The sequence below is a fragment of the Dendrobates tinctorius genome, unplaced genomic scaffold, assembly GCF_039654945.1.
Source record: "Dendrobates tinctorius isolate UK_male_01 unplaced genomic scaffold, ASM3965494v1 ptg000063l, whole genome shotgun sequence".
NCBI lineage: Eukaryota > Metazoa > Chordata > Amphibia > Anura > Dendrobatidae > Dendrobates > Dendrobates tinctorius.
The window spans coordinates 18,539,229-18,565,440 of record NW_027361731.1 but is presented as its reverse complement, the minus strand read 5'-3'; the positions used below and the strand labels follow the sequence as shown (position 1 = coordinate 18,565,440).

The 26,212-nt window shown below is 44.5% G+C and overlaps 1 protein-coding gene across 1 annotated transcript in view; it reads left to right on the top strand.

The window, feature by feature from the left end:
• LOC141094217 (uncharacterized) overlaps window positions 1-22,480 on the top strand; it is a 31,003-nt gene extending 8,523 nt beyond the window's left edge. The window contains exons 2-6 of the mRNA XM_073580016.1: window positions 861-1,040; window positions 1,124-1,247; window positions 1,331-1,428; window positions 1,625-1,715; window positions 17,711-22,480. Of these exons, the coding sequence (XP_073436117.1) occupies window positions 861-1,040; window positions 1,124-1,247; window positions 1,331-1,428; window positions 1,625-1,715; window positions 17,711-19,515 (2,298 nt within the window). The 3' untranslated portion in view covers window positions 19,516-22,480. The remainder of the gene's footprint in view (window positions 1-860; window positions 1,041-1,123; window positions 1,248-1,330; window positions 1,429-1,624; window positions 1,716-17,710) is intronic.
• Window positions 22,481-26,212: the final 3,732 nt, after the last annotated feature.

The following is a 26,212-nucleotide window of genomic DNA, read 5'->3' as shown; positions in this document are numbered from 1 at the left end:
CAGTCTTGGGATTCACCATGTGAGTTCTCACCCAAAGCTCTGGTTCTAGCAGGGGTCACCGGGTTTTCCCGCTAGGCAGCAAGTCCTGAAATAGTGTATTAAAGCCCGTTAGCCTCTAACGCACCTACCGGCCTCCTCCCAATCTGTACTCCTAATCCCAGCTGATCCCGGTACCATTGATGATAGCTAGAAGTGACGGCCCTACTCTCTCGCACCGTTCATCCTCAATCGCAGGCGTGCCTCTCCTGTCACACTCTCCGCATGGGTCTTCTCGGCTTGACCATAGGCAGAAGTCTCTCATGTTCAAGGCGGAGAGGACTGGGCGTCAGCTCTTGACAGGCATAGTCGGGCCTCAGAGACTTGACCAGCGCACCAGTACACAGCTTCTGGCTTTGACAAGAATAAGGCGTTTTTGGGGATAGCTTCTGGGGAATTGCCAGAAGGTGATCAACATCTGGGTGGCGTAGACTCCCCACTGACGCCTGCCATGCTGGTCTCAGTGGTGTCTCTGGAGCATGTCTGCCCCGCTCCCTTCCCTGTTGCCAAATATCCTCGTGGATGGGGCTTGCAGGGCTTTTGTACTAGGGAAAACTTTCCTGTGGGTCACATGATCCACTCAAGCGCAAAGGTCACTCCCCCTGCAAGCCTTCAAGCATACTTTGGTTCCACTTAATTTTGGCTGGGCAGCAGATGGCAGCCTCTCCTCATCAATGGCACCTCCTGCAAGAGTTCTCCAGATAAGTCATGGCTTCTTATTACCACATCGTTATCTATGGGAATAACAGATGGACAGAACTAGAGAGGTGAGGACTCTGGAAATGTCTGTAGTAAGATTTATTAATGTGTCTCTCCATAACCAGGATTACACAATAGTGAAGAAGACCTCTAGTGAGCGCTGTCAGGACCCTGTGTCTGAGGGATGGGGAAGACCCCTGAGCCCAATCACGGGGCCTACTCTTCACCCCCTGATACATGAGGACATCAATGACCAGAAGATCCTAGAACTTCTCTACAAGATGATTGAGCTGCTGACTGGAGAGGTGACGCTGCTGGGAATGCTGGGACATTATACAGTAACGCTATGAAGGGATCGGGGGGATGACGGTATCATTGTATGTGTCAGGTTCCTATCCGGTGTCAGGATGTCTCCATCTATTTCTCCATGGAGGAGTGGGAGTATTTAGAAGGACACAAAAATCTGTACAAGGACTTCATGATGGAGGTTCCCCAGTCCCTCACATCACCAGGTAATAGACAGGGCTAAATACACACGGCCTATAATTATCTGTATGTAAAGAATGAATTCAGTCCCTGTATGTGTTTCCTCCAGATCTATCCAGTAAGAAGACAACACCAGAGAGATGTCCCCCTCCTCTACTTCCACAGGACTGTAACCAAGAAGATGCCAATGTTCCTCAGGATCATCAGGTAGATGGAGAGAAGGTGTCATGAGATCTCCCCTATGATGTGTAGATGGCTGTGAAGGTCTTGTGCTCAGTCTTGTTTTATCCACCAGTATTATGTTTTATACTGGTGAAATGGGAGCGGTGGAGATGGCAGGATTAGAGCTGATCATAGATGCGACTTCTCCATTTGTTTGTGATTTTTACAATATTTGTTTCAGGGTGAAGATCTGACCCATATTAATACTACAGAGACATATGTGAGTGGTGATGAGCGGTGTAAAGAGGAGATTCCTTCATGTGACTACCCAGGTGAGTAGTGACCACTAAATGCAATGTCACAGATTACTGTAATTATATGTTGAATTTCTAGCGGCCGTACCGGTCCTGGAAGGACAGTCAAGTGAGAGGCCAGACCGTTTTGAGGTCAACAAGAAATATGTAGGCCGATCAGGAAAGAATTTAGAAGTAGTGTCCAGTAATAATCTACTCAAAACCCGGTAACAACTTATCTCTGGTAATAGCAGATTGGCTAATTTGACTCTTACACAATGAACTAAGTGACACTGTGAATTTAGTGCAGCATCTCCACCAGCGCAGCCATGGACTATTTTGTGAAGGCTGGATGGAAAAGTGACAGTGCAGGAGCATGCCAGTACAAGACCATTACAGAGTAGTCGTGGTGAGACGTGACATGGCAGCATATGAAGTTCTTCTATGTACAAAGGTGTTTCTCTATACCTTCTGTACACAACTGATTATTGATACTCTACTTTATGTGATGTGTTGGATGAGCTCACTAGGGAAGAATAAACACCGTATCTTGATGCAGAAATGAGCAAACTTTTTTAAAATGACCATACTGCAAAGAATAAAGATCATTTTCTCTCTTCTGCATTCCGCTGCGTGCATGCACCAGGCAGCATAATAAGGCTGTTAACCTGCAGATTGACCGCATATCTGCAGGTTAACAGCGTTATTTCTGGTGACAGGATCCCTATAACATAGTGTAAGGAGACCACCGAAGTGTTTTGCTACCTTGCCTACCACAAGTTCTCGAAGAAGGGGAGAAAGTTCCACGTGTTCCTGTGACGCTCGTTTCTGAGGTTTCTGATAGTGAGGAGACCCAATTGTCCCATTCTCTGAAATGAAAAGTTTGCCACCCGCCAGCCCAAGGGATCCTGACCAAGTAGAGGAGATGTAAGGTATGTCTGAAATGTTTCCCCCTGCAACTATGGAATATGAAGAGGGAGAATATCTCAACGTGTCATATGTTGATCCAGAAGAGGAACAGGCTTTGGAGATTGCTGCTCCGTGGGACCTGGATGAACCCCCGTTCCCTACCACTCAATCTGAAGTTTGGAGTGACCCTAACAAGCTTTAGTGACAGAATATGATGCAGGAGAGGTTGCAGAAATTATGGGCATCTGTTGGCCCTCAGACGAGCATCATGGAGTATGATAAAACCTTGCCCGTGGAATGGCGAGCTAAAAGAGAGGGGGAATGTAAGGAGATGGATTGGACTGCCGGGTACTGGCATGCCGAGTCCGGAACTAGGAAGGCTGAGAGATGGAGCTTCCTGCTGACAGGCGGGGGCGGGGAGAACCTAGAAAGAGCACGCAGCCACATGAGTATAGGAAGGAAAAGCGCACAAAAAAGGAGAGTTTGGCGCCAAGTCAGAGCAGCGTACAGTGGGGTGAGCAGTGCGCTTCGCTCCTCATCCTGACACGGAGTACTAGCGCTGCGACAGGCTGTGCTGCAGTCGACCGGAAGGACAGGAACTGCTACAGTGAGGTAAGCAGTGTGCCCAGCAGCAATTCAGAGCAGAGGTGTGTAGAGCCGTACACACAGAGCTGAGCTGGGTGTTGCAGCAGTCACAGAGAGGAGTGCTTCAGTCAGGAGCACCAGCAGCGTGCAAGCCAGTGCCTGTCGTCGCCCGCCGCCAACAGCGGTGACCAGAAAGAAGGTGAAGTGCAGTGTAAGCTCGGTGGCTGCAAGAAAGCAAGGCACAGAACGCTCCGTGTCCGTGAGTACAACACAAATGCCCCATAAGAGTGACCAGGGACAGGACAGGCACTTGCCCAGCGTGGCTCGGCAGGTGTTTAATGGCCCAGTCAGGGTGCAAGTAAAAGACCCTTATTACTGTCAGCCACTTTGGGCCCACTTTACTGAGACTGTCAGGAGAATTGTGCAAGAGTCACATCGAGCCTAGACAGTACCGTGGCCCGTGACCTTGTAGACATCTACAGTATATGGACTAGGGACAGTGGAAGGTACGGAGACTGACCATTGTTTACAGAAGTAGGGGTGTTTGCTTGCTGGACCCCATTAAAAAGGACACAGCACCAGCCATTACCGGCCCCATTGAGTTCGCAGCAGTAGCTGCAGTTTAAGGACTTCCTGACACCCTTGCGATTGTTCTTCACCTTAAGAATATCCTTTGATTTAATGTGCTGTTTTTCTTCCCTGTATAACCCTTTGTCTCACTACATTTTAACCCTTTACCTCTCTGCGTGGAGTATTCCCCTTTATATAAACCTGATAACCCTTGCTCAGCCTGCGTCTCGTCACTGCACCCCACGTTCCTGCTTGATCCTTTACACTAGCACAAAAATGTACCAATAAAAATGCCAACAACCCGGGCGTATAACGGGTTCAATAGCTAATCCTGGTATATAGTCACACATCCTTGTTTGTGCTCCCCCACCCTAGTAAATGCTCTTCCACCCTGGTAAATGCTCTTCCACCCTGGTAAATGCTCTTCCACCCTGGTAAATGCTCTTCCACCCTGGTAAATGCTCTTCCACCCTGGTATATGCTCTTCCACCCTGGTATATGCTCTTCCACCCTGGTATATGCTCTTCCACCCTGGTATATGCTCTCCCCATCCTGGTATATGCTCTCCCTTCCTATCCTGGTATATACTCCCCCCATCCTGATATATGCTCCCCCATCCTGCACGCCTTGCTGTTGTTATATACAAAAAAACAATAAACCTTTCCCCGCTCTCCTGCTACATGTTTGAGTTAAATATTTAAATTTTGTTGAAGACACTGTGAGCAAATTTTTCTTCAATAAAATAGCGCCAGAGATCGCGCCATGTGTAGGTGCTGACTTTGGCCCAAAACTCCTCTTCCAGCCTTGCCGGAGCTCGCGGTATGTCCTCATGTATTCGGTCAGCGCCTATGCATACCGCAGTTTCCGATGCCAAACTCCTCCTCCATCCTCATCTTCCTCCCTGTCACCTCTGTTAACACAGGATGCGTCCTTCTGACTCTGGCCACACTGCGCAGGCGCAATCTATACCGGCTTTGGACAGAAGGACGCATTCAACGCTACATTATAGATAAGTCATGGCCGAAAGCAAATTTTGGCAAAGTCCAACAATTTTGTCTTGCCCGGAGATATCTGTGTCTGTGTTTCATGTGTGGCAACCAGGTGCCATATCAATATCACATGTACCAGCCCCTGGGAAATAGCGGTACTGTTTGCGCTAATCCCAGACACCGGGTGTTGAAGACAGCTGACGTCATTGTCCTCTGCTCTGCCTGCGATCAGTGGGAGCAGAGGACAATATTCAGCCCCCGCTGTCTACATAGAGTGTAAAATTAAGAGGAAAATAAAAAATCACATTATAGTCACAATAAGGGCTCATACCCCGCTGCGAGGAAAATGGCAATCTGATAAAAAAATCAGACCTCACTATGATCAGTGTTATTCTATGAGCATGCTGCAACTGTCCTTGTATCTCTGACGAGACTCGCCAATGCAAATAAATGGGTGCGAGGAAAAAAATTGCGCGTTACTCGAACCATGCGAGCACCGTCTGATTTTTACACATCCATGTCCTTTGAAAAGCCATGTAATTCATCTGCCGCGTACAGTAAAATCACAGCGTCACCCAACAGAATAGATAGATATAAAGATGTCAGTCACATATATAATTAGTACAGTGTGTGCAGCTTTCTTTACATGTATTTTATTACTTACTAAATTATTTTCTGAAGAAAAAAAACTGGTGTGAGGTCCCCCGACAATTTATTAACCAGCAGTGAGAAAACGGACAGCTGGGGCAGATGTTTATAGCCTGGGAAGGGGGTAATACCCGTGGAGCTTTGCAGGATATTAATATCTGCTCACAGCTGTATATTTAACCTCTACTGGTTATTAAAATGGGGGCCTCCTAAAATAAATGATGTAACGTCTCCCTATAATTAGTAACCAGCAAAGACTTGGCAGACAGCTGCAGGGTGATATTAATAGCCTACAAAGGGACCAGGGACATTGGCCCCATTCCGGACACAGACTCCTTTAATGAATCTAAATTAAACCATACTCAGGCCGTCTCCCAGTCCACTGAAGCAAATGTCTCCTGTAACAGAATTAAAATAATAAACAATAATATTCCTCACCTGTTCGCTGAGAAGATAATAATCCATTTGTCCCATGATGGGTCTAGCTCTGTTACATCTAGATGGCAGACTGCATTGTTGCATGATGCAACTTTACAGCCTGCCATCCAGCAGATACCCTGAGCTATGCATGCTTGCTTAGCTCATTGTCTCGCGCTGAACTCTCTTCATCTTACTGACTTCACTACGAGCGTGAGAAAGTTCTCATGCTTACAAATCTTGTCAGAAAGGTCCTGCAAGTTTACAACCAATGAACTCAGTTCAACTCATTAACGTCAGCGCGATCGCCGTGGGAAGAGTTCTAACGGCACTCGCACTGATGTTAGTGAGTTGAACTGAGTTCAATGGGTCTGAATTCCCATGACCTTTCTAACGGCACCGCGAGCTTGTTCTGACATCAGTGAGGTGAAAGGAGTTCACTGTGAGACAATGAGCTGAGTAAGCACGCGCAGCACGGTTTCTCTGCTGGATGGCATGCTGTACAGTTGTTTCATGAAACAATGCAGTCTGGATGTAGCAGAGCTAGGCACAACGCTGGACAAATGGATTTATTATTTTCTTGGAGGACAGGTGAAGAATATGGTTGTTTATTATTTTAATTCTGTTACAGGGGACATTGGCTTAAGCTGACTGGGCGATAATGTGAGTATGGTTTAATTTAGGTTTGTTTAAGGCGTCCATGTCCTTCTTTCAATTAAAGGACTTTATTCTGGGTGTGTGTTTTTTTTTCTTTTATACAATTTGACTATGGGTTTTGTAATGGGGATGTCTTATAGACATCAACCCACCCAAATATCAACCCACTTGCCACCGCATCAGGGCATATGAGAAGAGCGAGGTTAAGTACCAGATTTGGTGCATCCTGTGGATGAGCCTTTTCTGGGGTGGCTGAGAACTGATGTTTTTAGTCTAGGATGGGGCCAATATACATGGCCCCTTCCAAGGCTATTAATATTAGCTCGCAGCGGTCTGCCTAGCCTTTGCTGGTTGTTAACCCCTTTCCGACATTGGGCGTACATTTATGCTGATGTCGGACTCCCTCCCTTTGATGTGGGCTCCGGCGTTGAGTCCACATCTTTCCCAGGACTTGTCAGCTGTTTTGAACAGCTGACATGTGCCCGGAATAGCCTTAGGTGGAATTGCAATCCACCAGCTGCTATTAACCTGTTAAATGCCGCTGTCTAACTCTGGCAGCAGCATTTAACAAGCGCTTCCGGCAATCACGCCGGAAATCCGCCCACCGTTGACGCACGTCACGTGATCATGGGTCACCGGTTGTTGGCATGACAACTGGACGTCTCCTGGAGACCACAATGGTTGTTGTTGCCGACTTGCTGTGAGCCTCACTCAGTGGCCAGCGCTCATAGAAAGTGAGTAATTCTGCTACATAGCGGCAAACTGATCTTCGTTTCTATGTAGCAGAGCCGATTAGGTTATGGCAGCTTCTAGTCTCCCATAAAGACTACTGAAGCATGCCCAAAGTGGGAAAAAAAGTTTTTAAAAAAATATAAAAAAAAAAGTTCAAATCACCCCCCTTCGCCCCATTCAAAATAAAACAATAAAAAGAAAAGCATACACACATTTGGAATCGCCGCTGTGGTGTGACTGGTGGTCGCGGGGTTAATGGGAGGTATATGTCACAGGGATGGATGCTCCCCACAATGCAACCCGGAGTATTTTCTCTTTAGTGCACATGAGCACTAATATGTTTAATGCACCTGGATCCAGGTTGCAGGTAGCTATGAGAGATGGGAGGGTCTGCCTACCCATATTACCTCACCTCTGGGTTAGGGTGCTAACTGTACCCCTTTTTCCCTGTGTATGGTTGTGAGGTTAAGGACCTGCAGTGAGGTCATGACCATGTAACCAGCCCATGTGAGCCATACCTCACCTGTGGGTGTGGTTACAATCTAAGTAATCGAGGTGGAGTCCCGCAAGGGGGTGGTGGCACAAAAAGGGGTGGAGTCCCAAAAGGCTGCAGAGACCCAAAAGGGATAGTGGCCCAAAAGGGGCAGAGCTTTCAAAAAGGGTGATGTTACAGAACCACTCAGCACCCAGAATATGTTGTGCAGTTATATGTATATATAATAGGTTCCATGTGAGATGCATGTCCCTAATGTATCAGCCCACAGACTGCACCTCTGGGCAGAGGGGACACTATATTCTCCTTTTGTCCACCCTCCCCCCACCTTTGTAATTCCCACAGTAAACATCCGCAGGCTCCGGCCACCTGCGGCTTTTGTAATGCATGTCTGGCCTGACGCTTTTCTATTGGCCTGCCCTCTGTACCTGTGTGATATATTCTGTGTCCTGTGAGTAAAGTGTTGTCAGACTGGAAATACATGGAGAAGCAGTGATCTTTTATATGCGCCCATGCACTCAGAGGAATTCCAGCCAGCGTCCTTCATTCAGACTCCAGCCAATGCAGAGCGGATCTCCGAAAACACGGGGTGGTACTGAAAGTGGTACCCCAGCTTGGAAGACCCCGTTACAGGTGACACCGGTTACCTCAGTGGACATGTCTGGGGAAGAGTGGTGTTTGTGTTGTGGTCACCCCTTCCAAGGAGAGCTAATTTCGGTTGAAATATAAACTTTCACCAGATCTGCCATTATTGGTTTAAAATGAAATAAAATAAATTCAATGCATCGGAGTTAAGAAAATACACAGCCAGTGTCTGTGTATAATTTTTGTCTAGTCCTCAGATGCCCAGTCACAAGACTTTATTACTACTACAGAGATAAGAAAGTGGGAATGGCTTCTTACATTACGTTACCTAAGACAGAAGATATTTAAGTTGGGAAAAGCAAAATTCAATCCAGTTCTATCCAGATTTCTAGGCTTTCAGAGACAAAGAAATGTTTAACACACAGACATCTCTATATCGGAGACAACACCCTGTGTTATTGCTTTTACGAATAACACTTAAAAGCTATACTAAAATACAAAATTAGCAAAGAGATATAGGTAAATTTAGTTGTCCAAAATAATAATCAAGGCAAAGTATAAATATTTACCATAACAGTGTCTTACCTATTCTGAGTGCGGCATAGACTTTCTGTATGACGACAGGCCGCAGGTGTGTACCGTAATGTTACACCGTGAAGGAGTCTCTGAACGGCTGGACTCCATGAGTCAAGTGACTTTGATGGGGACTCCTGTCGTTCTCTGAACGAGAAAAAGGTCAAGGTTTGTTGCATCCATGGGGTCACTGTGGACTATACTGTGGACAGAGTGGTCATGGATATGTCCAAAAGTGTCAAGTGCCAAGATGGCGGTATAACACCGAACGTATTGTACTCCTTTGAGAGGGAGCAGGACTTTGTGTTTTTTGAAGATGCATGGGAAGTTGATGACGTGTGGGGTGGCTCAAAGGAGGAGGTAGCACCACCTAAGGTCAATAGTCCAGAGTTCTGGGTCACCATGAGAAAGTGTGGGTCTGACCAACTTGGGGGCTTAGCTGGGGTGACCAAACGTGTGACCGTGGGAAATGGGGTACCTCCAGGAAAGGGGTCCGACACCTGATTGAGTGGAGACTTGCTGTTCCAGGATGACAGGGTGAGTGGGGGTGACTCCAATTCAGACTGTGACTCGAACACAAGGGAAAGAGTATGTAGTAAGGAGGTCACTTTATCTCGGACAAACCCCAGCACAGAGGGAGTTGGTGATGGGCTAAAATTAAAACAGACCTGTACTAGACCCGCAGAGACCACAGAGGTGGATGCAGGAACAGGTGGAGCTCTGAAGAGGCAGGGTATGGGTGGGCAAGAGAGATCATCTGAAAATCTGATTAAAGAACTAATGGTGCGTCACGTGCTGGCCAAAAGAGAGCAGGTTCATGAGAGAGCTATTTAAAGAGACTGTGAAAGAGCATGTTGAACGAGAAAGAGTCCTAAGACAAGCAGCTGATCACAGAGTGGATGAGCTGGAGAAGGAAGTCTCTGAGCTCAGAGGTCACCTGTCAACGTGTCAAACTAATTCACACTATAGGAACGGAGAAAAGAGCAAATAGGGTCTTATCCGATAAACAGGGTACGAGAGGTAATAAATTCTACTCACCTGATATAGGAGAGGTATAGCGCATGAAATTATCAGTCAGTTGCCGCACATCCAAAGGTCAAACCAGTGACCGCCATAACATATAGTTGAATGGAACTTTTTTTTAATGGATTTAGTGCGCTGCTAAAACATGAAGAAGTAATCTGTACTTCGAAATGCGTTGGAAATAAAACATCGATCTGTTAATGCATAAGTAATTGTATGTCATGTTTTAGCAGCACACTAAATCCATAAAAAAAAGTTCCATTCAACTATAACGTGTCAAACTATGAACAAGGCCATATTGAAAGATATGGAGGTGCTCAGAGAGGCCCAAGAGAAGCATCAACTGGAGCTTCTCCTGAGAGAGGATGAGCGTTGCAGCTTGGCAGAGGAGCAAGATAAAGTTCTCCGAGAGCTCAAGATAGAGAAGGAGACTAATGCCCAGCTCAAGAAATCCACGGATGACCGGGAAATTGAACTGTCGCGCTCTCTCGGTCTGATAGCCATGAAGGAGCGTGAGCTGGAGAGGCTAATCAAAGAAGGAGCCTCCACGGAAGAAGAAATCCAGCAGGGAAAGTGCCATGCAGATGGCCATACAAGGGACGTCGATGTCTTGGAAAACTGCGCTGACGCTCAGGACGAGGAGGTCCAACAGTATAGCCAAGAAGGTGAGACTTTGGTTTTCAAGTGCATAATAGAGGTACCCGAAGACATGCAAGAAGCATGTGCCAGTAAGGATGTGACAAAGAGAGAGACGAAGCAGTTGGTCATACTGTCGACTAAGAAAGTCACAGTGAAGCGGGTGGTTATCCTGAGGGACATGCACCTACAATGCCTCCGCACAAAGCAGATGATCCTGCTGAGAAATCACGAAGCTGCTTGACGTCGGGAGCAGGCAAGGAAAGCACAAAGTCGGCTGGGCTTTGTGGAAGACATCATTCAAGTGTCATGATCCAGGTTGGATCTGACAGATTAAATGCACAAAGTAACTTTTTTTTTTTTTCTTTCACTGTGTGCTGTTATGACTGAGTCACCGTAGGAGGCAGACACAAAAATAGAAGCTACGTCCAGAAAACCAGAGAAGTTGGCAACTATCAGATTGCAGACCCCTGAACCTATCAACACAACTAGCAGTAGCCGTGGGGGTTCCTACGATGCCCTAGACCCCTCGATCACAGCCGGAGCGCTAAATAGCCTAAAGACAGAAAAGGAAATCTAAACTGCCCCAGAGCAGACCCCAAAGTAAAAGGCAGCCCCCAACATATAATGACGGTGAAGCAAGATGAAAAAACACTCACACAGATAGAAAGATAGGCTGAGCAAACGATGGGGCCCAAGCTAACTAAACAGAAAAGGAAAGGAAGGTTGCTGTCTGCAATCTGCCAAAACCCTATCAAAGACATAAGCCAACAGCTGATATGGAAAAAAACCCTGAAGCAGCTAGGCTTCAAAAACTAAATCAGCACTCGGGTATTTTCAGAAGGCAGAGCTAAAGGAATTCAGCTCACCCCAGCAGGGAATAGCAGAAATCCAGAAAAACAAAGCAAAGCAAAGTCAAAGCACCAATGCAAAAAGCCGAGCAGAAAACTTAGCTTTAGAAGAGCAGGAATTCAGACTGGTCTCCAAGGATCCCACAGAGAAATCACCCGCAGGGCAGAAGGGCGTCGGCAGCCTTATATCCAGTCAGTAACTCCACTCAGCCAGTCATCATCATTAAACTCAGGTGTTTGATAATCAGGCTCACTACCTTTCTCTACCAGAAGAGGGAGTTCCTCGGGCCTCAGTAGTGAAGGGGAAAATGAACTCACAACAGTGTGCCAAAGGTGGTTTTGCCCCTGGTGGCCATTCGGGTCATTGCACTGTGGTGATTTCAGTTAGTTTTCCCCCCGGTGGCCATGAAACTGAATGGGAGGATACACAGATTAGATATTAGAAAAAACTTTTTGACAGTTAGAGTGATCAATGAGTGGAACAAGCTGCCACGAGAAGAGGTGAATTCTCCTTCAATGGAAGTCTTCAAACAGAGGCTGGACAGACATCTGTCTGGGATGATTTAGCGAATCCTGCTTTGAGCAGGGGGTTGGACCAGATGGCCCAGGAGGTCCCTCTTCCAACTCTACGATTCTATGATTCTAGTGTCATTGCACCTTAGTTACCTTAGTTTGTGCACGTAATTATGTAACAGGTGTGATTGCTCTATAAAAGAGTGTCAGGTGTGTCAATCACTGTTGGTGATATTTCCTCATTTGCAAGCAAGCCTGGGTAAAGAATGGAGCTGAAGGAGAGTCACGGGCAGCCCAGTCAGAGTGCTGGAGTAGCAGCTATGGTGTCTGCAAGGAGGGCTGGCATGGATTGGTGGAGTGTCAGCTATGGTGTCTGCAAGGAGGGCTGGCATTGGTGGAGTGGCAGCTATGGTGTAGAGCTGCACTCAGGATGCTGGACTCGGTTGCTGAAAGCTGGACTCAAAATGTTGGACTCTTTGGCAGAAAAGCTGGACTCATTTGCCGGACTCTTTCTGGACAGCTGCACGCAGGTGGTGGACAGTTTGCTCCAAGTCTGCACTATGGTACTGAGAAGAGTCCAGGACAATTCAGTCAGAGTCCTGGAGTGGCAACTATGGTGTCAGCGTGGAGTTTGTGTAAAGCATGGTGGAGTGGCAGCTATTAGTGCCAGTGAAGATTTCTTGCAAAGCTTGGTGTAGTGGCAGCTGTGGTGTAGAGCTGGACTCTTTTGCTGGAAGCTGCACTCAGATGCTGGACTCCGTGGCTGGACAGCTGCACTCAGGTGCTGGACTCCGTTGCTGGACATTGCACCCAGATGTTGGACACGGTGGAGGAAAAGATGCAAGCAGGTGGTGGGCTCTGTTGCTCGGAGCGTAAGCAACAGTGCAAAGCTAAGTGGTGTTCCCCTGTTTTGTCACTTTTCCTTATGTGTGTTTAGTGCAGTGGTGGGATTAGTTTCCGCACCGACCAATTCCCTAGAGAGGGTTTAGGTGCAGGGCGAGTCAGGGTTTTTAGGTTCCTGATAGGCGCCGGTGCGGAACTGGCCTAGGGAACGTTAGGAGTGTAGAGACAGTGACTCAGGGGAGTGCAGGAGGTCTCCACGACCCTGTTCCCTATCTCAGGGCCACCATTGTTATTGTTACCCAGGTTTCCCTATTCCCTTGTCTTATTGTATTAGTTACCGGCCTGCAGGCCGCCTCACATACAACAGGACGTGGCACGTGTAATTGTCCTATCAGTTACCGGCCTGCTGGCCGTGTCACTCAGGACGGGGCACGTGACATCAAGTGCCCAGAGGTCTGTTGAGGATAGTCATCGGAAGACTTGAGAAAGAGATGCAGGAGATGGTGAATAGGTCCGGTGTGATGAGAGTCAGGATTCTGGCTGATGACTAAGCCCAAGACGTGGGGGAAGATGGGATGGTTCCATTCCTCGTTGTCCGATCCATAGAGAGCTTTGGGAATATCCGGATGCTCCTGGATTATCGCGTGGCGTACCTGAAGGAAGTAGAGCAGCTAAGATTTGAGAGGGAGCAAATCAACAGAGAGCTGCAGGAAATGGGAAGAAGATGACTGCTACCTTCAACTCGCGGTATAGAGAGGCGAAGAGGTTTGCTTAAGACTGGAAGTCCTCAAGCTGGAGCTAATAGAGGACATAGGGACAGACAGAAGGAATGCTCTCTGGTCAATAAAGACCATGGGAGAAATGGCCAGCAGAGAGATAAGAGAAGGCGGTCTGATGGAAGAGGTAGAAGCAGTGATGCCTCGGTTAGCTCAGGGCTGAGTGACCTAACCGGGAGACACTGTAGCAGACAAAATGACAAAAAAATCAGACCAGGCAGGACGTATGGGTACAAGGAAATTATACCTACATACTGACCGATGTGGGAGGGGAAAGCCTAATAGATTTCTGACACTCAAACATGAGGCGAAAAAGCCTGATAGCACTTTGTTCACAGACAGGGATGTGGTGACAGTGACAGACTATGTCTCAGGAGTTGATGCTCAAAACCAATTGGGAAGGCCCTCTCGATGGGTAGGGCAAGGTGATATGGGTGCCCTGTCTTGAGGCCCTCGGTTTAGGACAAGTGTTCAACCCCACAGGTTTGAACAGGTGGGGAAAAATGTGGTGTGACTGGTGGTCGCATGGTTAATGGGAGGTATATATCACAGGGATGGATGCTCCCTGTGATGCAACCCAGAGTATTTTGTCTTTAGTGCATATGAGCACTAATATGTCCTTTAGCGCACCTGGGCCCGGGTTGTGGGTAGCTATGAGAGATGGGAGGGTCTAGCTACCCATATTACCTCACCTTTGGGTGAGGGTTCTAACTGTACCCCTTTTTCCCTGTTTGTGTGGTTGTGAGGTTCAGGACCTGCAGTGATGTCATGCCCATGTGACCAGCATATGTGATCCATACCTCACCTGTGGGTGTGGTTAAAAGCTATGTAATCGAGGTGTGTCTAGCACTTGGCAGTAAGTGTTTGGGAGTCTGCCAAAGTAGACAGACTTCCAAGTGTCCAGAGTGGGCACTACAGAGTGGTCTGTGTGCAGAGAGAGAGAAGCCTTTCTGTGGCTCCAGATAGAGCTCTGCTATGGACATTGATGCTGTGTCTTCCTGATGTAAAGACTGTTAACCTTTCTGTTGCGGAGTTGATGGTTTATGAAGCAAATAAACCCATATGGACATTGAAGAGAATGTGCCTCCTGTTTCCTCCCACACAGCTGAGTGAGTACAATCCTTACACCGTGTTCATAATCGCCCAGTCTATCAATAAAAAAATGGAGTAACCTGATCGCTTAATGGCATAGCGAGAAAAATAGTCAAAACGCCAGAATTGGTTTTTTTTTGGTCGCCGCAACAATGCATTCAAATGCAATAACGGGTGATCAAAAGATCCTATCTGCACCAAAATGGTATCATTAAAAGCGTCAGCTCAGCATGCATAAAATAAGTCCTCACCGAACTCGAGATCACGAAAAATGGAGACGCTATCGGTATCAGAATATGGCACAATTAATTTTTTTTTAACAAAGTTTGGAATTTTTTTCACCACTTAGATAAAAAAGAACCTAGACATCTTTGGTGTATATGAACTCGTAATGACCTGGTGAATGATAATTGCAGGTCATATTCAGCGATTAGTGAACCTAGTAAAAAAAAAAGCCAAGCCAAAAACAAGTGAGGGATTGCACTGCTTTTGCAATTTCACGGCACTTGGAATTTTTTTCCCTTTTTCTAGTACACGACATGGTAAAACCAATGGTGTCATTCAAAAGTACAACTCATCCTGCAAAAAACAAGCCCTCACAGGACCATATTGACTGAAAAATAAAAAAAGTTATGGCTCTGGGAAGATGGGGGGTGAAAAACGAAAATGCAAAAACAAAAATACCTCCGGGTGTTAAGGGGTTAATTTTAGGGTGACCCGTCTTCATTTTTTGGAGGGGTCTCCCATTATAATAACCAGTAAAGGCGAAGTATGCAACTGAGATCTGATATTAATAGCCTGGGAAGCGCTATGGGTATTACTTCAGGCTATAAACATCAGCCCAGATCTGTCAGCTTTCCCTTTGCTGGTTATGAAAATTAAGCCCATGCAATTTTTTTCAGAAAAACAATCATTTAATTAAACACATGTACAGTAAACTGCACACGCATTGAACTAATTATATATGTGACTGACATCTGTATATTGATCTATTCTGTGTGTACATACTGTACGTAATCTATCTGTTCTATTATGCCGGGTCCTGCTGTGATTTTACTGTACATGGCAGATGAATTGCCGGCTTTTCATCAATCAGTCTAGCTATATATAGTGTGTGTGTTTGTATTAAAGAATATTTCCATGGAAAATATGTGTAAATGACAGATAATTACTGTTTCAAACCTCATGTTAAAATCGTATTGCAATCGGATAGCAATCACATGGCATTCAGATGTCAATCAGATAGCACTTGCATGACACTAGTCCTACTTTTCTGGACTGAAATCTGAACTTTTTTTTCATGGCAGCAATGGGTACAAGCCATTATCATTGCCATTGTCCCCTGTAAACAAGCAAAATTAAAAGACAATATCTCTCACCTGTCCAAAGTTGAAAGAATCCAGAATTTCCAAAGACGTAATCCATCTGTGTGACATTTGCTCATAATAATAATATAATCTTTATTTATAAAGTGCCAACATATTCCCCAGCTTTTTACAATTCAATAGTTCATATACAGCAGTCATAGCAAAATAAATGATAATACAATAATTAATGCAAAGATATTGACGACCCTGCCCGTAAGAGCTTACAATTTGCTATGTGGTGGTGTTGACACAAAGTGCAGAGGCTTATTTACAATGATGGTCCAGCTATCTTGAGGAATTGGAGGTAGATAAAGGTTGGATGAGTTAGTCACCAGCCAATATTGGTAGTGCTTTTGGCAATGGAGTTTGATGGAGGGTTATGAGGCAACCGCTCCTGTTGAAGAGCTAGGGAAAATGACTACCTGCAGCGAGAGCGGGCCCATGAACTGTGCTGACTTCAGTGAGATCATCACAGTTCAGCGTGAGAAATCGGGATGCAATGAGTCATACTCCCCAGCTTTTCAACGTGTGCAGTCGACCTCAGATCACCACTCATGCTGATGACCAAATGTTGCACAGATGGATTACGGCATTGGAAACTTTGGATTCTTTCTACTTTGGACAGGTGAGGTGATATTATTGTTTTTACATTTTTGTTTTTTACAGAAGACAATGGCTTCAGGGGATTAGGTGTTAAGGTGAGTATAATGTGATTTTTTTTATTTTATAATTAATTTTACTCTATGTAGACAGCGGGGGTTGAATACAACTCTCAACATTGTCCCATGCTCACGCTGATCACAGGCAGAGCAGGGTATAATGATGTGAGCTGTCTTCAATATCCAACACAGGGGATCATCGCAAACAGTACCGCTGACTGCCAGGCGCCAGTATGTGTCACACTGATGACACACGCATGTCATCAGTGTGCACATGTGCGAGACATTTTGCGGCCCGTGCTGCTGCTAAATAACAGTCATGTCAGCTTGTCTTGCCCACAGTCACATGATCCGTGGAAACACACTGACATGTGCGCAGATACCTTCACTTGAATGGGTCTATGTGTATTAGTGTCTCTGGTACGTGTGAAAACTGTCATCACATACCGGAGACACTGACATGTGAAGGAGGCCGCAAGAGGTGCTCCCATTTCAAATATCCTATCCCAAAATATAGTAGGTGTAGTAATAATAATGGAAAATGCCTTCAATTAGAAATGTGGTATAGTTTTCCTGATTCTCTGTCGCTTACCCCATGTCCAGGGCATTGCAGTAGCTTAGGTATCCATGGTTATGACCACTTGTAACTAACAGTCATTATATGAGTGGTAGTAACCATGGATACCTAAGCTAATGCAATGCTCTGCACATGGGGTGAACAACTTAGCGAGTCAGAAGAACTATACTTCATATTTCCTAATATTATAATTACACCTGCTACATATTGGGATAGTTGATCAGAGATGGGAATACCCCTTTAAGAATCTTACATGTTTTTATGGTGTATATTTTTATCTGTTGCTATAGATTGTAATGTAATAAAGCTTAGTTTTAATCCTCCCTTTATTGCTTCAAACTTTTCTGGGTTTGTGTATTATGTTTGTCCATTGTACTTTAGAGGTTCAGTACCATGGGATTTGTGAACAGGTGGCTCACCACTGTCTTAGGGCATAGTTTCATTATACTTTGAGTTGTATAGAATTATGTATATAGAAATTATATAAAATATAAGGCATTGATACTGAAAAGTAATAAAATCAGTTTTATTCTTGGCAGGTGACTGTGGTGTCAAACCAGATACCTATGAAAAGCATGCCATTATTCCAGCTATACCTCCAGCCCTTCAGAGCAAAAATCAATCATCGGAGCCTTTTCAATCAGTCACCTATTTGGATTCATCACAGACTGTTAAGCAAAATGAAAGCTGCAAACGTGATGTTGAACATCAAATAATTCCCACAGAGAAGAAATCATTTACCTGTTCAGAATGTGGGAAATATTTTAAACATAAATCTAAATTGCTTAGACATGAGAGAATTCACACAGGAGAGAAGCCATTTTCATGTTCAGAATGTGGGAAATGTTTTAAATATAATTTTAGATTGCTTACACATGAGAGAATTCACACAGGAGAGAAGCCATTTTCATGTTCAGAATGTGGGAAATGTTTTACAGAGAAATTAAGTCTTGTCAAACATCAGAGAACTCACACAGGAGAGAAGCCATTTTCATGTTCAGAATGTGGGAAATGTTTTACAGATAAATCAAGTCTTGTCAAACATCAGAGAACTCACACAGGAGAGAAGCCATTTTCATGTTCAGAATGTGGGAAATGTTTTATCCAGAAAGCATTTGTCCTTATGCATCAGCGAATTCACACAGGAGAAAAGCCATTTTCATGTCCAGAATGTGGGAAATGTTTTATCCAGAAAGCACATCTCCTTAAACATCAAAGAACTCACACAGGAGAAAAGCCATTTTCATGTTCAGAATGTGGGAAATGTTTTAGATGTAAATCTAACTTGCTTGCCCATGAGAGAATTCACAAAGGAGAAAAGCCTTTTTCATGTTCAGAATGTGGGAAATGTTTTACTAACAAAGCAAATCTTCTTATCCATCAAAGAATTCACACAGGAGAGAAGCCATATCCCTGTCCAGAATGTGAGAAGCGTTTTATCCAGAGATCAGATCTTCTTATCCATCAAAGAATTCACACAGGAGAGAAGCCATATCCATGTCCAGAATGTGGGAAATGTTTTATCCAGAGATCAGATCTTCTTATCCATCAAAGAATTCACACAGGAGAGAAGCCATATCCATGTCCAGAATGTGAGAAGCGTTTTATCCAGAGATCAGATCTTCTTATCCATCAAAGAATTCACACAGGAGAGAAGCCATATCCATGTCCAGAATGTGGGAAATGTTTTATCCAGAGATCAGATCTTCTTATCCATCAAAGAATTCACACAGGGGAGAAGCCATATTCATGTCCAGAGTGTGGGAAACGTTTTATCCGGAATGCAGATCTTCTTAAACATCAAAGCATACACACAGGACACACAGGTGAGAAGCTATATTCATGTCCAGAATGTGGGAAATGTTTTAAAAAGAAATCAAATCTTCACATCCATCAAAGCATTCCCACAGGTGAGACGCCATATCCATGTCCAGAATGTGAGAAATGCTTTAACCGGAGATCATGTCTTCTTATCCATCAAAGAATTCACACAGGAGAGAAGCCATATCCATGTCCAGAATGTGGGAAATGTTTTATCCAGAGATCAGATCTTATTAGACATCAAACAATTCACACAGGAGAGAAGCCATTTTCATGTTCAGAATGTGGGAAATATTTTAAAAAGAAATCAAATCTTATTAGACATCAAATAATTCACACAGGTGAGAAGCCATATCCATGTCCAGAATGTGAGAAATGCTTTTACTGGAGATCAGGTCTTCTTATCCATCAAAGAATTCACACAGGAGAGAAGCCATATTCATGTCCAGAATGTGGGAAATGTTTTACCCAGAGATCAGATCTTATTAGACATCAAACAATTCACACAGGTGAGAAGCCATAATCATGTTCAGAATATGGGAATCATTTTATCCAGAGATCAGATCTTCTTATCTATCAAAGAATTCACACAGGAGAGAAGCCATATTCATGTCCAGAATGTGGGAAATGTTATATTACAAGTTCAAAACTTGTTGTACATCAGAGAACTCATACAGAGTAGAAACTATTTATGTGGTGGGAATCATATCTTCATCATCTAAAAGCTCATGTAGAGCATGAAGGAAATAAATAATCAATAATTGAAATCAATCAGGCAGTAGATTTACATTTAGTTGACAAAAGGGTGAAACAGGATATACCATTGGATATACAGTATATTGTAAACACAAAGGGGCTTTTGCTGGAGGTAGGTGTCAATCCTTTGCTCCTGGATTCTCAGCTTAGAGGTATATTAGCAAATGGTTTGTACTAGAAGGAATATTTCCTATTGTCTGTATAGGAAGGCACAGGTATTTTAACCCCTTACCTACATTGGACGTAATATTCCATCCATGTGACCCTGGACCTAATTCCCATGGACGGAATATTACGTCACAGCGATCAGCGGCGCCCACGTGGTGAGCGCCGCTGATCGCGGCCGGGTGTCAGCTGATTATCACAGCTGACACCCGGCACAATGTGTCAGGGGCAGTCACGGACCGCCCCCGACACGTTAACCCCTTGCACATCGCGATCAAACACTATCGCGGTGTACCGGGGGTTAAAGGGAAGCATCGGCGGGGAGGGGGCTCCCTCCGTGCTTCCCTGAGCCCCCCACAGCAGCGCAATGTGCAGCGCTGCTGCGGGGGTCTCTTTCCCTACAGGTCCCCGGATCCAAGATGGCGATGGGGACCTTCGGTGGCCTGTAGGGAGCTGACTTCCTCAGTGCCTGCAAAGCACAGGCATGAGGAAGTCTGCGTCTATGCCTGTGACAGATTGCTGATCTGTCACAGTGATCTGTGATGTGACAGATCAGCGATCTGTCACAGGAAAGTGATGTCCCCCCTGGGACAACCTAATAAAGTTAAAAAAAAAAAGGTGTAAAAATAATTTTTTAAAAATCGCTAAATAAATTAGGAAAAAAAAAATATTCCCAAATAAATTCATTTTTTCGAATTAAATAAATAAAAGTACATATATTTGGTATCACCGCGTCCGTAACGACCTGCCCTATAAAATCGTCCCATTAGTTAACCTCTTTAGCGAACCCATTAAAAATAAAAAACGAAGCAAAAAGTAATGATTTATCATACCGCCGAACAAAAAGTGCAGTAACTCGCGATCAAAAAGACGCATATAAATATCCATAGTACCGCTGAAAACATCAACATGTCCCGCAAAAAACGAGCCGCCACACAGCATCATCAGTGAAAAAATAAAAAAGTTATAGCTCGTAGAATAAAGCGATGCAAATATAATTATTTTTTTATATAAAATAGTTTTCATTGCATAAAACTGACAAACATTAAAAAAACGACATAAATGAGGTATCGCTGTAACCATACTGACCCGAAGAATAAAACTGCTTTATCAATTTTACCGAACGTGGAATGGTGTAAACGCACCCCCCCAAAAAGAAATTCATGAAACGCTGGTTTTTGTTCATTCTGCATCCCAAAAATCGGAATAAAAAGCGATCAAAAAATGTCACGTGCCCGAAAATGGTACCAATAAAAACGTCAACTCATCCCGCAAAAAATAAGACCTCACATGACTCGGTGGGTCAAAATATGGAAAAATTATAGCTCTCAATATGTGGTGATGCAAAAACTATTTTTACAATAAAAAGAGTCTTTTAGCGTTTGACAGCTGCCAAACATAAAAACCGCCATAAATAGTAAATCAAACCCCCCGTTATCACCCCCTTAGTTAGGGAAAAATAATAAAATTAAAAGAAAATGTATTTATTTCCATTTTCCCATTAGGGTTAGGGCTGAGATTAGGGTTAGGGGTGTGTTGGGGTTAGGGTTGGAGTTAGAATTGGAGGGGTTTCCACTGTTTGGGCACATCAAGCGCTCTCCAAATGCAACATGGTGTCGGATCTCAATTCTGGCCAATTCTGCGCTGAAAAAGTCAAATGGTGCTCCTTCCCTTCCAAGCTCTGCCATGCGCCCAAACAGTGTTTTACCCCCATATATGGGATATCAGCCTACTCAGGACAAATTGTACAACAACTTTTGGGGTCCAATTTCTCCTGGTACCCTTGGGAAAATAAAAAATTTGGGGCAAAAATATCAAAATATCATTTTTGTGGAAAAAAATGATTTTTTTTATTTTCACGCCCGGGCGTTATAAACTTCAGTGAATCACTTGGGGGTTCAAAGTGCTCACGACACATCTATATAAGTTCCTTAGGGGATCTAGTTTCCAAAATGGGGTCACTTGTGGGGGTTTCCACTGTTTAGCTACATCATGGGCTCTCCAAAAGCAACAGGACACCCGCAGACCATTCCATCAAAGTCTGCATTCCAAAACGTCACTACTTCCCTTCCGAGCCCCAACGTGCGCCCAAACAGTGTTTTACCCCCATATATGGGATATCAGCCTACTCAGGACAAATTGTACAACAACTTTTGCGGTCCAATTTCTCCTGTTACCATTGGGAAAATAAAAAAATTGGTGACTAAAAGATCATGTTTGTGGAAAAAATATGATTTTTTTATTTTCACGCCCAGGCATTATAAACTTCTGTGAAGCACTGTGGGGATCAAAGTTCTCACCACACATCTAGATAAGTTCCTTGGGGGGGTCTAGTTTCCAAAATGGTGTCATTTGTGGGGGGTTTCCAAACGCGATATGGTGTCCGATCTCAATTCCAGCCAAAAACGTCAAATGGCGCTGCTTCCCTTCTGAGCTCTGCCATGCGCCCAAATAGTGGTTTACCCCCACATGTGGGGTATCAGCGTACTCAGAACAAATTGCACAATAACTTTTGCAGTCCAATTTCTCCTGCTACCCTTGGTAAAATAAAAAAAATTGAACCTGAAGTATTTTTTTTGTGAAAAAAAGTTAAATATTCATTTTTTTTTAAATATTCAAAAAATTCCTGTGACGCACCTAAAGGGTTAATAAACTTCTTGAATGTGGTTTTGAGCACCTTAAGGGGTGCAGTTTTTAGAATGGTGTCACTTTTGGGTATTTGGGTATTTTCTATCATATAGATCCCGCAAAGTGGCTTCAAATGTGATGTGGTCCGTAAAAATAAAATGGTGTTGCAAAAATGAGAAATCGCTGGTCAATTTTTAACCCTTATAACTTCCTAACAAAAAAATTTCCAAAATTGTGCTGATGTAAAGTAAACATGTGGGAAATGTTACTTATCAAGTTTTTTGTGTGCCGTATCTCTGTGATTTAAGGGCATAAAAATTCAAAGTTGGAAAATTGCGAAATTTTAAAAAAATTTGCCAAATTTCCATTTTTTTCACAAATAAACACCAGTTATTTGAATGAAATTTTACCACTAACATGAAGTACAATATGTCACGAGAAAACACTGTCAGAATCACCGGGATCCATGGAAGCGTTTCAGAGTTATTACCTCATAAAGGGACAGTGGTCAGAATTGTAAAAATTGGCCCAGGAGTTAACGTGCAAACCACCCTTGGTAGTGAAGGGGTTAACGGGCACAACTTGGCTCATCCATCCATTCATAGACAGCATATTTAAACCCCTTCCCAACTTGCGCCGTAAATACACAGCGCCGCAGGAGTGGTAGCTCCATATAGATATGGCACTGTGATAGGTAGACCAGCGATCTGTCATTATGCAGTTGATGTCCCATTCAGGGACAATGTAAAAGAGTAAAAAAAAGTTAATAAAATGTAAAAAAAAATCACAAAATAAAGAACAAAAAAAAAATTAATACAATTAAATATATTTATGTAAAAAATAAAAAAAATATTACACATGTCATGAATAGGCACACATACACAGCTCTGCTACATTTCCTTGGTATATGACTTTCATGCTGCAGCCATGATCTCCCTTAGGCCGGCGTCACACTGGAGAGAAATACGGACGAGTGAGAGGCGTTAAAACAACGCATTGCACTCGGACCAATGTTTCTCTATGGGGCAGCTCCCATCAGCCATATATTTCTCGGCTGTATTTCACGGGCCGAGAAAATCACAGTATGCTGCGATTCTCAGCGTATTACGGGCACAATACGCCAATGCAAGTCTATGGGGGCGAGGAAAATATGGATTACACATGGATCAGACATGTGACTTGCGAGAAATATGCACCGGTGTCCTTTACCAAAGCCGGCAATTCATTTTGCGATACAGTAAAATCACACTGACATGTTTAATAAATAAATGAAAGAATATATATACACACATGTCATTGAGACACAAACAGTATATATCGTATATACTTGTAACATTCCACCATGTGAGTGGACGGGGATTATTCACTTTGCAGGTCTTTGAGGTAAACACTGGCACGCTCAGGGTTAAAATGAAGCCATTCAGGTTATTATTTAGACAGTTACAGCAGCCATCTGTTAAGCATTCAGCTTTTAGATATGAATACTGTTATGGTCTGTCACTGACCCTGGTCAGTATAACACAGAGACCTGTCTGTTACCTGCTGGTGTCTTGTCCTCAGAGGTATCCGTAAACATGGAGCAAAGTACAGTCTTTTCCCGAGCAATACTTCTCACTGACCCCGGTCAGTATAATACACGGTTGTCAAGACCGTTACCGGTTGGATTGACCACACAGGTTCTCAGATTCCTCTTGTCCTCAGCGGCATCCGATAAATGTCCATTCACACAGTCTCTTTCTGACCCCGGTCAGTAACACACGGTTTTCAAGACCGTTACCTGTTGGCCACGCAGGTTCCTAGATCCCTCTTGTATCCTGTACACATTTCTCTCAGACCCCGGACAGTATCACATGGTTTTTAAGACCGTTTACTCCTTTTGGCTCGGACTCTCCGGTACGGCTTCCCCAGGCTATGTGACGTCCGAGCCTGGAACATGGGAGCTCTGTCTATGCTGACAGACTCCATCACACTCCCTCACATGTGCAACACACCAGCCTTAGATAGCTGTAAACACTCTAGTTACCTATCACATGGCAAGTCACATGACCTCATCACAGGTCCTGCAGATTCACAACCACACACATATCTCTTCAGCCAAAATGGGGTACAGTGAGCCCCCTCACCACATTCTGTGGTACATGGGTAGCCAGACCCTCCAAACTCTCATAGCTACCCGTAGCCTGGACCCAAATGTGCACAGCAACACTTAAAATCTATGTACTTAAGAAAAACATTCCAGGCTACATCACAGGGAGCTACCATCCCTGACACATACCTTCCATTAACCACTCGACCACCAGTCACACCACATAGTGTATAAGCAGACCATGTATAAGCCGACCCCCTTAATTTTGCCACAAAAACTGGGAAAACTTATTGACTCGTGTATAAGCCAAGTGTGGAAAATGCAGCAGCTACTGGTAAATTTCAAAAATAAAAATAGATGCCAATAAAAGTAAAATTAATTGAGACATCAGTAGGTTAAATGTTTTTGAATATCCATATTGAAGCAGGAGCCCCATATAATGCTCCATACAGTTCATGATGGCCCCATAAGATGCTCCATACAAAATATGCCACATACAATGCTGCACAAAGGTTAATAATGGCCCCATAAGATGCTCCATAGAATAATATGCCCCATATGCTGCTCTATAAAGGTTATGGCCCCATAAGATGTTCCATAGGTTATGCCCCATATGCTGCCCCATAAGATGCTCCATAGAATATCCCCCTATATGCTGCCCCCATAAGATGCTCCATAGAATATGCCCCCATATGCTGCCCCCATAAGATGCTCCATAGAATATGCCAACTTATGCTGCCCCCATAAGATGCTTCATTAAAGCTGCCCTCATAAGATGCTCCATTGAATATGCCCCCATATGCTGCCCCCATAAGGTGCTCCATTGAAGCTGCCCCCATAAGATGATCCATTGAATATGCCCCCATATGCTGCCCCCATAATATGCTCCATTGAATATGCCCCCATATGCTGCCCCATAGATTATTCCCCCATATATTGCTGCTGCCCGCTACTGCAGGTATTAAAAAAAGACATACTCACCTCTTGTCCTTGGGGTAAGGTGCCGGAGTGATGAGCAGGCGGAGACATCAGCGCACTATGGGGGACAGGTGACGCCCCTCGCTCAGGACCCAGCACCTGAGATATTCACCTGTCCCGGTTCCAACGCTGCTCACCACTGTCTGCCCGCCAGGTTCCTCTGTCAGTGACGTCAGGCAGCAGAAGGTGTGCACTAACCACGTCACCGCACCCTCTGCTGTCTGAACATCACTGACAAGAGGACCCCGCGGGCAGACAGCAGGGAGCAGCGTTGGAACCAGGACAAGTGAATATAGCATATACTTACCTCCCCTGGCGCGTCTCTGCAGCCCTGTTCTCCGATGGTTTCCCTTCCTTCTGCAGTCACGTGGTACCGCTCATTGAAGTAATAAATATGTGCATATTCTTGACTTTAATGAGCGGTACCATGTGACCGCTGTAGGAAGGAAAGGAGACCGTGGGAAAATCAGGGGGCTGCAGAGAAACGCCAGGGGGGGGTCAGTATGATCTGACACTCCCCCTTCACCACCTACCCCCTGGTGTATGACTTGCGTATAAGCCGAGAGAGGGACTTTCAGCCCAAATAAATGGGCTGAAAATCTTGGCT